This window comes from Hevea brasiliensis, unplaced genomic scaffold (assembly GCF_030052815.1).
Source record: "Hevea brasiliensis isolate MT/VB/25A 57/8 unplaced genomic scaffold, ASM3005281v1 Scaf144, whole genome shotgun sequence".
NCBI lineage: Eukaryota > Viridiplantae > Streptophyta > Magnoliopsida > Malpighiales > Euphorbiaceae > Hevea > Hevea brasiliensis.
Window position 1 is genome coordinate 107,289 of NW_026614635.1, and position 13,604 is coordinate 120,892.

General features: G+C 32.1%; 1 protein-coding gene across 2 annotated transcripts; it reads right to left on the reverse strand.

Moving 5' to 3' along the window:
• Positions 1–3,377: 3,377 nt before the first annotated feature.
• LOC131176511 (histidine--tRNA ligase, cytoplasmic-like) lies at positions 3,378–13,286 on the reverse strand. 2 transcript variants are annotated; one of them, XM_058141553.1, is made up of 7 exons: positions 11,758–13,285; positions 10,677–10,856; positions 9,711–9,968; positions 9,030–9,164; positions 7,665–7,946; positions 4,388–4,528; positions 3,378–3,746 (listed from the first exon to the last, which is right to left on the reverse strand). In XM_058141553.1, exons 1-7 carry the CDS (start codon positions 13,096–13,098, stop codon positions 3,441–3,443), a joined length of 2,643 nt encoding a protein of 880 aa, XP_057997536.1. In that variant the 5' UTR covers positions 13,099–13,285; the 3' UTR covers positions 3,378–3,440. The 2 variants fall into 2 exon arrangements, with proteins under 2 accessions (XP_057997536.1, XP_057997537.1); XM_058141554.1 differs by lacking the exons at positions 3,378–3,746; positions 4,388–4,528 and adding an exon at positions 5,189–5,332 and having other exon boundaries at positions 11,758–13,286.
• Positions 13,287–13,604: the final 318 nt, after the last annotated feature.

The window sequence follows — 13,604 nt, forward strand, 5'->3', positions numbered from 1 at the left end:
ATTTGCAATGAAATTCTTTGAATGAAATTATTTAGATTGTTTTGAAACCACACTTGGCATGACAATTTCTTATTGTGTTTCTCCCCCATATATGGGGTTGAGTTTGATTATGTTTCCTCCCTCTCTAGCTTGCCAGTTGAGGTTGAGTTCGGATGAGTACTCATATAGCTAGCTAGCCACCTCCCTCATTACTTTCGGTTAGTGAGGTTGTAGATTGCTTTATCGTGGTGTACAACACGGCATTAATTGAAAATTTTGTGTCATGACCTAAACTGTATGAATTGTTGACAATATTGTTGTTTGAAATTACTTTTATAAATTATTATTGAAAATGTCGGTATTAGTTTTGTGATTTATGGAATTGTGAATATTTTAAACTCTTGTTTACCAATTGATAAACTATGTTTATAGTGAGTTTTAATTTTTAGTTGTGCACCACTGAGTGTTATGCTCAGCGATAGTTGTTTCATGCTATCGCAGGTAAGAAGAAAGAAAGAGCTACAGAGTGAGCAGCGTGGAGCAGTATTAGACCTAGCTTCGGGTATACATCTTAAGTATACCCTTTTGTAAATTCATTTTAATACAAATTAATCTGTATGTACATAAAGACAAATGAGGAGTTGTATAAACAAAATTGTAATAATATTTTATTACCTTTAGTTTGTAAATTTATGTAAGAAACTCTATTTTGATTTGTAGATGAAAAAAACACACTTCTTGGTATTGAATGATTAAAAGAGATGACTTGAGTTTGATTGGGTTTGAATTGTGGATGATACATTCTTATGAATTGATTTTCACAGGTTTAGAAGAACTGTTTTATTGTATTTTTAGCCGTTACCATGCAGATTTTTCGTAAAATTTTAAAAATACATATTAAGTCCTAAATAAATTTTATATCACTCAATTGAATCATTTTATCACCACGCTAAGCCTACAAAATGACTTTGATACGTTAAAATCCATTGTAGCATATTTAATAGATTATCGGTAGATGAAATTCGGTAATTTATTAGGTATACTACGGGATCATGTTATGCCTTACAGAGGGGTAAGGTGTGACAAAATCAATTGTTAATCGATATTAGAAAAACCTTAAATACACGATTAGCAACTAATTTTATTATTAGTTGCTATAAATCAATTGCTAAATTGGTTATTGATAGCAACTGATTTAAGAATCAGTTGCTAAATTAAAGAACTATTTTAATTGACTCTAAAATTTAGTAACCAACTTAAATCGCTTGCTAATAATAATATATTTTTGTAACCAACTACAAATCAATTGCTAAATTTCCCATCCAAAAAATTTTACCCAATAGTTTTTTATTTGCAGTCGATTTGCGAATCAATTATTAACAGTAATCAATTTATACAACTAAATAAAATGGATTGTTATTAGTAACTGATTTTACAACCGATAACGATTGTAAAATTTCCTCTCAAAATTTCCCGCCTAATTTTTTATTTTCTTTATTTGATTTGTGACTGATTTAGGAATCAGTTGCAAAATTTTTTCCCTAAAAATTTTTACCTATTTTTTTGTTTTGTTTTTTGATTTGCAATCGATTTGCAATCGATTTACAAATTGATTTACTAATAGCAACCGACTTTTGCAATTGATTGTGAATTAGTTATAAAATTTTCCTCCCAAAAATTTCTACCAAAATTTTTAAAAAAATTAATAACCAGCAATCGTTGTAAATTTGGTTGCTAAATAAGTTGCTAATTCGCTTATATAAACCATTGTTCATTTTTTTTCTCTTTCTTCCTTTTTTCTCTTTCTTTTGTTTTCTCTCATTTTCTTCATCATCTTTTCTTTCTCATTTATTTTATTCATCATTTTTTCCTTTCTAATCTATTTTCTTCATCATCTATTTTCTTCCTCATTATATTTTTCTTCCTCATATAGTTTCTTTTTTATCATTTTTTTCTTTCTCATCTATTTTCTTCATCTTTTTTATTTAATTTTTTTTGGCATAAAATAAAATTTTTGTACAAATATATTTTTTGTTAGTAAATTATTTGTGGTATTAATTTTTAGTAATTTTTTGTTATAATATATATATATATATATATATATATATATATATATATATATATAGTAATTTGTTTTATAAATATCTTTTTATATTTAATTTTTTTTAGTATTAGTTACTATTAGTAATTTTTTTGATAATATTTTTATATTGATTTTTTAATGCTAATTTTTCATTAATAATTTATTATTTTAGTAATTTTTTGAAAAATTTATTTATTTAAATTTTTTATTTGTTATTTAAAATTTTATTTTTTAAAAAATTTTAGCAACATACGTCTCGGTTGTTAAATTAGTTTGCATATAGCAACTGATTTATAAAATGATTATAAAATTAAAAATGTCAAATTTTTTATAACTGATCATATTTTTAATTGCTATTAACAATCGATTTCGGTTGCTAATAGCAACGAATAGTTTTTTTTACTAAAAGTTTGATTTTTTTAAAATATTTTAATTTTTTTTAAATTTAATTTAGTAATTGAGTTGGCTTACAACTGACTGAATCGATTACTAAATTAATTAGCAACCGATTCTTTTGTTTCGGTGGCCAACGTACCTACCCACTAACCATTCCTTTCGTGCCTTTCATTGTCCATGTTCAGCATTTGAAAGACTAAAAAGTAGATTTTCATGGTGTGTTGAATTTGTGTTTAGGTCATCCAAAGAGAGGAAAAGGATGTAAGAGAGTAGCAAAAGACATGAGAGAGGTGAGAAATATCAAAGTGAATTTAATTTTATTAAAAAATAAAAATTCTAATTAAAGTGCTACCGAAGAAATCAACTTAATTCATGTACATAGAAAAGAGATATAGTAAAAAAATAAAAAAAAAAGTGTAAAATTAGTCACCATTTCTCTTAAACAAAGTAGTTTCTTAAAAATAAAATCACATTTTAAAAATATATAATGCTTTTTTAAGTTGAAAAACATTTCTCATTTTCTAATATGCATAGAAAAAAGTTGAAAATGTCAATTTTTGCAAAATCAATGCTAATATTCAAAAAAAAAAAAAAAAAAGGTAAAATGCCAATCAAATAAACTGTAAACAGAAGAACAAAAAAATCCCATCACTCAGCAGCCTTCACTTCAAATTTCAACTATAACGTAACAATCATTCTTTTGTCAAATCGTATTTAACAGCACATCGATTCTCATAATTAGAGTAGTACAACCTATTCTTTTGGAGCTTTTGATATACCATCCCATTAAAATAATAGAGAAGATTAAAAATAAAAAAAAAAAAAAATATATATATATATATATATATATATATATATTAAAAATTAAAAAAAAAAAATTCATTTTGGGCTTTTGGTGTCAATACCTTTGCCCACCACATCCGCAAAATTCTAAATGCTTAAGTAACAATGGCTCAGGTTTTGTGTCTACCAGATGAGATTTTCAAAGGTTCAACCGTCTCTTAATTTCTTCAACAAATGTACTTCTAGGAACTTCTTCTTCGACTGTGGTCTCAAGATTCTTTACTTTTACAATCCCTTTCTCTAGCTCCTTATCACCTACAAGAATCATCCACGGAATTCTTGACTCTTTGGCACGATCAATATGCTTACTAAACCTGGTACTCACAACGTATTCTGCTTTCACCATGGCACTCCATAGCTCACTGACAAGCTCTGCAGCTAAAGATAGTTTACTTTTATCCCCAAGTATGCTCAGCAGAACTTGGGTTTCAGTAGGTCTCGTTGTCTGCCAACAGCCAAAAGAACAACTGCTCATCAGTTTCAATTTGTTATACAAGAATGGAGTAAATCTCTGAACAAGTTTCTTAGGAAAAAACTGAAGATTTAGCAACTTTTTTGCCTATGGCAATTCTAAACATTAATCAAATAAATTCTGTTAGTGATAGTTTACTTATTTCCAGAGCATAGACATTAGTCAGAGGCGAATGAAAAGCACGCCTAATCTCATTTTAAATTACATTAAAAATAGCATTCCATCCAACAAAGTCAGATGTGATTTCACTCTTGAATACCTAAAATAAAAGGCAAACAACTTTTTGACCATTTGGGCATTAACACACAAATGGGGATGACAAATGTAGTTAATATTTTTTTCAGTGGCATCAATCCAAAGGTGCAGTTATTGTTTTTTTACTTAAAATTAAGGTAGTTATTATTTTTTTACTGCAAAAGAAAAATTATGGGCCAAAGAAAGTTTTTGCATGGTAAGGGTTTACTTGCCAATTGACTAACATGAATTCAGAATACCAGCTTCTAAAAATTTTGCATAACAATTGGGCTCCAGGTGAAGAATTCATAATTTAAAACAGTAACATATTATCTAATATATCAGACATGTGCAGAAGTCACATGAAATGTCCTTATCACCTGCTTCCGGTCCTTTTGAAGTTGCTCCATTATAGTAAATACTCGCTCAATTCCAAGACTGACCCCAGCAGCTGGAACCTGCTTTGTACCAAACATTCCTATAAGGTTGTCATATCGTCCTCCAGCAGCAATTGAACCAACCTGAGTTAGAAGTTAGTCAACAACCATATAATTCTAGGAATAAAATCACACGACCTACACTTGCATTCATAGTTATTAAAGGCGCATCTCAGGCTCCAATACTAGCGCCTCTACAGGAGAAAGGTGGGCAACATTCACTAGGCCCTCGCCTTATACGCCTAGGTGTACGCCTTGTTCCAGGCGCAAGGTTAGAAAGGCACGCCTTTTTTATTTCTACATTTGGCGAGTACTTCCATTAACAAAAAGCACTACCACCCAACTCAAAATTTGTTGATTTAGAAGTTTTCAAAATTAATATCGTTGATGATAACTAGTCACCAAAATCTCATCAAACTAACATACTCAGGATTACAAACCTCTCATATTTTCATTATAAACACTACCACTCATTATCTTTTTCAAAAAGAAAAGTTAATACTCCTTTAGTTCTTAAAGGTGAGGGAAATGATGAAGATATTGATTTTGAAGATGAATATTAAGAGGATAAAGCTGTAGAAAAAGATGAAGATATAGTCAATTTATAATTTCTTAACATTAGTTACGAAAGATTAAAAGACTATTAAAGTTTTAATAATTTAGTACTTGAATGCTTATTGGTTATTATTATTTTTAGTTTTATATTATTCGAAGTTTGATGGGATATTCATATTTATTTTACTTTTTTTTTTTTTTTTTTTTTTTTTTCGCCTCATCTCGCTCAAGCGTGCACCTTCACCTTCGCCTTGCGCCTAGGCTCCAGGACCCCTTGGCACCTTAGTGCGCCTTGAGCCTTTAATAACTATGCTTGCATTGTTGCATTATTGACTGGATAAATAAAAATAAAGAGAAAAGAGGTTTGTAAGAGTGAGATTAATAAGACAATCTTTTTATTTATCAAATTCAACTACATTTTTATTGCATAATTTGCAGACTTTTTAAGCATTTATCTTCACACTAAAATATAATATAAACCCAGTCTGATCAAAGGATATCCCAACTCCTGTAACTAAACTCAGGTCTATCTCATGATCATAAAAATAAATAAATAAATAAAAATGAAAAAATAAAATTGTAAACCAAGCTATGGTCATTGACTAACTATAGTGTCGCAATTAGGCACCACTATCAAGTATCAAGCATGTTTCAGTTGCTAGCCAAATATGACAGTCACCATTCAAGACTAGTAATTTGATTTTTCTATGTTGGTTTACAGAACCTTTCTTTTCCCTTTTTTTTTATTTTTTTTTAGAATAAACTTTCTCAAAAAAAAAAAAATAGAAAAAGAAGAGAAGAAGAAGAAGAAGAATGTTGAGCCCATCTCTCACACCCTCTTTCTCTGGTGGACAGCTTCAAAATGCAACATTAACCAACTTGATCTAAGCCAGTTCTCAATACGTTTACTTTTTTTTTTTTTTGACACCATTCCCAACAAAAAAAATCCAAATCAAACAACAATATTCTAAAGACTCGGCTACAATTTTACAACAGCCGCATGCATCAAGTATCACCTACAACCACTACCACTAAAATCACCACCTCAACCAATCTCAACAGTCATTGTCAACATCGCTACACCACTTGCCACTGACTTTTCAATTGCCACATATAAGCAGGTGGAGAACTGGAGATGGAGCCAGCCCTAGATACAATTGTAGATGTTACACCACGACTTTCTTAAAGTGCCTTCGATTATGAATAGAATAGTTTCTTTAGAGAGGATGAATGCAAATGCTTGATGCAGAAACAAGATGCAGGGCCAGTTGAAAGTGCTCATTGAAGAAAGTATACCACTACATAATTTTTGTGTGAAACAGAACCATAGTACTTTTAACGTGGTCAGGCAAACAATTATATGGGTGAGATACGAGTTCAGAACTAAAAAGTTTCAATGTCAGATTAAAAAGGGATATCAAATCAGTAGGAAAGAAAATAAGAATTTTACAAAGTAAGTGAGAAGTCCACCTCTTTGAATCAGATCCTCAGAGTAGGTCATTCTGTTCTAAGGGATTTCAACATCATTTATGAAATCACAGATACAGGAGAAATTGCAATCACTGATTCATTCGTTTTATTCCATCACATCAATAAAATACAACATACTGTTAAAAGTATTAGAACTTTCTTGCACAATATTCAGAACCTGGAACATACCCAGGCTGCAGTACCTTTATCTTTCTAGTGAGGTTGACTATTAAACCCGGTCCTATTTCAGCAATTTTATGAATCACTTGGCATTGAATCTGGTCCTTCTTAGAATTACATTTGATGTAGAACCAAGAACAAGAACAAAGAACAAATCAAGGACCAATCCTTGAAAAGAGAACTAATTCTTGAAGTTAAATTAATCTCATAAAAATTGTCATCACAAAACCCAAAAATAATGAAAATAACTAGAATTATATATAGTGTTTGTATAACCCTAAATATCTAATTAGGAATTAAGGATCCCAATCTACTTAGGAATTAAGAATCCCAATCTAATTAGGAACCCTAATCCAATTAAGAATATACAATCACAAATCCCTACAATTCCTATTTCTATATTTCTTCCTAAAATAGGTTTGTGGTCTCCTAAAATCCTTAGGATTAGGAATTGGATCTACACAATTTGATGTAGAACCAAGAACAAGAACAAAGAACAAATCAAGGACCCATCCTTGAAACGAGAACTAATTTTCAAAGTTATATTAATCTAATAAAAATTGTCATCACAAAACTGAAAAATAATGAAAATAACAAGACTTATATATAGTGCTTGTACAACCCTAAATATCTAATTAGGAATTAAGGATCTCAATTTATTTAGGAGTTAAGAATCCCAATCTAATTAGGGACACTAATCCAATTAAGAAAAATCACAAAACAAATTCCTATTTCTATATTTCTTCCTAAAATAGGTTTGTGTTCTCCTAAAATCCCTAGGATTAGGAGACGGATCTGCAGCAGTTCCATACATCCATTTCCTACCAACAGTTCTAAAAGAACTACAGGTTCTCCATTTGACTGATTTAACTACAATCCAATAACAAAACTAACAGATCATAATTTTTGCCAAAATCTTCCTCATGCATTATACTAAAACGAAAAATAATAAAAATAACATTTAAGACAAAGCAAACTAACACAGGGATATCCAGAGGCATGAATGGAATTTTACCTGTGTAGTCCCCTTAAAAACTGCTTCAAATATGACTCCGGTATAATAATCAAGCCCCCTAGCAAGACTCAAGTCAAAAACCACTTTGTCAATGCACCTTGACTTTTCCAGAGTATCAAATAAAATTTCCAAGTCATCCAATGCACGTTTAGAAGAAGTGTTTTCCAAAAACTTGCTGCCCTCCTGTTTAAGCTTTGATAATAATTCCTTAGGCTGTCCCCTTTCCTTGACAAAAGTGCCGATTTTGTCTGCTGTCTCAACATTTAATCCCTTCTCCTCAACCTCCAGACATTTTAAAATACACCATTAAAAGAAGAAAACCCATGAAATAAGATCATCATTCAATTAAGAGAAAACAAAGTATATATTACATAATAATTATAGGACAAGGAATATGATTTTATATATTTGATGACATAAGAAAATGATATGAATGAAATATGAAAATTTACTGATCATTAGAATAAACTCAAAATGGTTCAATGCCTCCTTGTGGAAATTTGTAGTGGCACAATTCCAAGGAACCAAAAATATGGAGGCTTTTTATAGGATATCACATACCCGTTCAAATCATCAATAATTAATTCATCTACTTAACACATGACTCAACCCAAGAATCTTCATGGTAAAGGGCGTCACTTCTGCTATGTCTAATATTTATGTAATTTTTGTGACTAACCACTGATTGAAGTTTTAGGTTTTAAGTAGATTGTTTCGATAGAATTAAGGTGATCTAAGAGAGAGAAGCTGCATGGTTAACTAAGGTCAAGAATTATCAAGTCCAATAAAATACATGATGTGATGCACTTTCATGTATATCTCTCTGATACCCCAGCAAATTTGCCCCAAGAACTCAGAGACCATAGACCAATAGTGCAAAGTCATGTGATATACAACTCAACTCAACTCAACTAAGCCTTTATCCCAAAAATTTGGGGTCGGCTATATGGATTCGCTTTTTCCACTCTGAACGATTTTGGGTTAAATCCTCAACTCCCAAAGTCATGTGATATAATTCCAGAAATTTATCAACTCCTTTAACTTCAAAAATAAAATTCCAGAAAGGCTTTTGGAAACTTTCAAATGATACAATCATGTTAAAGACATACACAAAGTTCTATTAAATTTAAAAGAAAAATGATAATAGATTGATTTTGATAATTGATATCCTGGCAATGATTTTGGAAACAAATAAACAAAATTCAGCTCAAACTATCTAGCAGAATATATAGCAAGTGGTGCAATTTTGAACTGTATATATTACTTAAACAGGAATCTTTTTTCACTAAACCAATAGAAAGGATATATTATTGAAGGATGTTCTCTTAGAAAACTCAAATCAAGGTTGGCTGCATAAGCTCTCACCATTTCTTTTTTAACTTGCTCAAAGGATTGCTTGTCTAGTTTGTCAATACTTGAACAAATAGTACGAAACTTTTCAGCTGGCACTCCACAAATTTCTAGCATACCATCCAACAATTTCCGATGATTCAATTTAACCTGTCACGTTAAAAATGTTTTTTACAAAAAAAAAAAATGCACATTTGTATCAGCACTGAAATTATTTTGATGGCTCAAAATTATCTCCCAAGAAGTAAACAAAAAATGCAATGAACCACTCAGAGATAGCAGTTCCAGCAAGTTCTATACCACAACAAGCAAAGGAAAGGGAAGAATCAGCCTTTACGCAGTCTAATGGTACCCCAAATGTGGTTGGATTCTAATGCTAGCCGCATTAACCTGAACTGTGTAGAAATGAAAGAACAGCCACTATACAACTTATTAAGTATCAACCCATTTTATTTGTCTGGGTCAGTAATAACCGATAATATAGAACTTTGATCCAGATCCAGAACTCGAATTTCATTATCATTTTAAGAATCCATGACATTTATGCATTTATCATATCATCTAATTCTCATCTGAAATCATATGCAATAAGATTTAATATATACATTGAAAGGATCAGCTTTATCAACTACCACAATAAATTCAAGCTCTAGAATTTGCTAACAAAGATAGGTAAAATCAACTAGCAAGAATTACCTCATAATCTCCAATGTCTAGCTCATCAAGCAACTCTGTCAAAATCTTAACAATCTCAAAATCTGGTCCCATTTCTTCATATTGGCCAGCAATATCAAAGTCACATTGATAAAATTCACGGTATCTTCCCTTAGATGGGTTATCTCTCCTGTACACCTTAGCTATTTGATACCGTTTAAAGGAGGTGATGCCATTCATAGCCACATACCTAGCAAATGGAACAGTTAAGTCATACCGCAAAGAACAAAGCTCTCCACCCTGTAACATGTGGAAAAAAAGCATGACAAAATATATTACAACTATGAATAATTATCTGCACTTTACCCCTTAACATAATCAATTAAATAAAAATAGTTCATGAAGAACCAAACACAGTCTATGAGTTAAGAACAAAGCGTGTACACACACACACACACACACACACACACACACACAGAGAGAGAGAGAGAGAGAGAGAGAGAGAGAAAGAGAGAGAACAATTTCATCAATAAGAAAAAGAACCAAATATGAAAAAGCCACTGTGAAAAAGATTAATCAAAACACTACCTATTGCAATTTAACTAAAATAAAAAAAAATGAAAAGTCTTCTATTAAATGGAGATTTTAATAATCAAGAGACTTTATGATAGATCAGGAATTTATTTTAAATGTTTTCCAGCCTCAAAACACTGGGCCTGACACATGCATGAGCTATGACCTAAATCCATTTGCCTAAAAACAAACCTCATTCCTCTCTTTTCATTTCCTTTGTTTTGAAAAATGCACTGCAAAGGCTGTAACCTTCATACAAATACATCTATCAGCAACAATAATGACAACAATCATAAAAAGGATAAATATATATACTTAACAACTCCGATAAACTATTATACAGACTATGAGTTAAAATACTAACTAATGTCAAAACTAACAGCAACAAGAAACTATATATCAGCTCAATTGAATCAAGAAATAACAGTTATTTACCTGGTCGGCAAGATCATAAATTAATTTTGAATCCTCCCCATATTTCCCCATAAGAGTCTCTCTCAATTCAAATGCAGGAGTGTCTAAGGCTGTGGCACCATGCCTCTTGAAAACCTCTGTTATTATTGAAAATGCTCTCTCTCTTATCGCCATTTGTTCTTTTGCAAAATCACGAGTCCCCTAATAATAATAATAATAATAATAATAATAATAATAATAATAATAATAATAATAATACACCTTCAGAAAATAATTGAAATAAAACAAGGAAAGTCAAGACAGGCAGAACTGTCTCCCAATTATAGTTTCTATAACAATAATTTCCATCATCATAACGTATAGTATACACATTCCTGAATTGGATTCAAATAGCACAACAAATTCATTTCAAAATGTTATATTTAGGGATCAAAGATTAACCTAGGTAGAAGAATAAGAAAAACAAGAAGGGAAAAGAGGACTTAACCAAGCCTATAAGCTTTAACCAGCCTCTTTAGCATCTATTAACATTTAACAATTTCACAAAACAAAAATCTAAATTATACACTATTTCAAATTTGTTTGACCTTTACTATTTTCAAGGAGCAAAACTGAATTCATTGAAACAAATCTTACAAAAAAAAAAATCGAGTAACAGTGCTTTACATGCATAATTTACTCCCCTGTGTCCATTGACTGTAATTTTTATAAACAATCCATGAACAGTTGAACAACCATCAAGCTGCCTTAGCTTTGGGAAGCCTTTCTATTGACCGCCTTTGAACTGATCTTAAAGACATTATGTTTTCAAGATGAAGAGTTGATATCTTTGCGGCATACAGTTTACCTTCATTGTTCTAGGCATTTAAACTCACTTCCATTCAATGGCATTATTCACTATCCGTAAACCCTGCGTCCCCTCTCTCTCAGTATCATTATTCTAAATATGACCCTCAAACCATACTTGATCTGAGACATGCATCAACATTTAATTATTCACTTCAATTTAAGAGGTTTCATAAAAAAAAAATGATAAAACAGGGCTCCAACGAGAACCAAAAGCAGAATTAATAAATGTGAAATTATTATCAGAATTTATTACCTTTGGAAGTTTTGGAAGTCTTCTACTTTCATTGCTTTCCACAATCTCTTTCACTTTTTGCACTAGTTCATCAAAATCGGGTTCTTTTGGATCCAAAAACAACAAAAGATCTTGAACCCATTTTTCCAATGCCTGCAAACTACCACTGGAATCCCCTCCCTTAAGCTGCAACCTATCCTTAATTAATTGTACAATCACACTAGTCCCTTTCCCCAAAACCGCCTTTTTCTTCTTCTTCTCACCGTTCTTCTTTACCAAATTCTCATCCCTCCCATTCACTCCAATTTCTTCAACACCTTTTTCACTCATCAATTCTCCACCTTCAAGTGCAACAAACGCTGTTATCCCCTCCCAGGAAACAATACTCCACACGGTCCCCAATAAAGCATTCACTTCATGCACAAATTTCCCATTATCCTCCTCAAAATCTGAATCCAAAACCAGCTTATAAGCATTCCTTAAAACATCCTCATTAGGGCATTGCTTCTCAAACGTACTCAACAAACCAGTTTTCAGGCTTTCATTTCCCACTGCATCTAAATTCATTTTCGCCCGACACAAACTACTCTTTCCCAATTTTTGGAGCGCTGCAGCCAATCCTAACACAGCCGGAATGGCATCACCTTCATAGACTTCCTCACGGGAATTCAATGCGATACGTGTCACAGAATGAACCGACTTCACCACCTCCCTCAGTCTCCCATTAATTTTGGGAATCTTAGAAAATGCTTCGTTCTGAACCTTACCTACCAGCTTAGACCCATTAAGCAACATCTTCATGTCTCCGGCAACCCCAGTCCCCTCCTTGTCAAGGAAAACATCTCCGGTGTCCATGGAACCAAACACAGCCACGTCAGCCTTGGCCGCCTCACACGACAGCGCAGCCACCGAATCCACAAGTGAAGCCAAAGCCGTAGATTCATAGTCCAAAATGGAACAAACACCGTACACATGAGCAGATGATTTCTCTAGTACGAGGCGTTCCTCTTGGGTCACATCAATGGAGTCGAAATTCCAAGTCTCAAATTTCGAATTAAGGCATTTGGAAATGAGATTAGGAAGAAGGGTACGGATATTGGCCGAATTAGAGTGGAGGAGGAGCTTATTGAGGAGAAGGGTGAGAGAGGCACGAATTTGTAGAGGTGTTAAGATTTTGGGCAAGGGGATTTGGAATGGTTTAAGAGGCGTCGCAAAGTTTTGTTCAGAAAGCAACCTATCGAGCGCCGATGAGTCATTACGTAACTGAGCTTTGCCGGTGGCGACGGCGTAGACGGAGGAGGACGAGAGAGACGAACCCTTGCCTCCTAGGGTGATCACTTTAACTTCGCCTCTCTCCGCCATTAACAAGATTTGGTGTAACAAAGTAGATAAAATAGGTGAGAATGTTTGTGCTAGGGTTTTATTATTCCTTCAGAAGCACAAAGCCCCAAAACTACAATGAACAGCACCGCCACTGGCTTCATTGATCCAATTTTCATTGATAGGATTTGTTCACAGAGATTATTCAATTGTATAGCTGAAGGAAAATGGTAACCTATTCAACTTATAAAAAATCATAATAATTAAACACAAATTAATTTTATACAATTTGCCAAAAAATAAATTAAATTAGTGGGTTGTAATCTAAATTTTCTTTGTTATTAAGAATCAATTAAATATATATAAATTAATTAAAAATTAATTAAATATATCATTATTAATATAAATAAATAAATAAAATTAATTAAATTTTAATTATTTAAAATAAAACTTGTAGGGGGTGGAGGCGTGAGGCGAAATATCATCCATTAGAATTATATAAAATGCACCAGCTAATGCCTAGGAAAGATGGTGGAGTCACAATGGTC

Bases quoted from the DNA above. Each gene is read 5' to 3' on its own strand.
- LOC131176511 (XM_058141553.1), bottom strand. From the start codon at position 13,098: ATGGCGGAGAGAGGCGAAGTTAAAGTGATCACCCTAGGAGGCAAGGGT. The intron at 9,165-9,710 runs GTAATTCTTGCT...TTAACGTGACAG, and splicing joins TAGACATTGGAGATTATGAG to GTTAAATTGAATCATCGGAA. The intron at 4,529-7,664 runs GTAAAATTCCAT...CTTCTAACTCAG, and splicing joins TTTTTAAGGGGACTACACAG to GTTGGTTCAATTGCTGCTGG.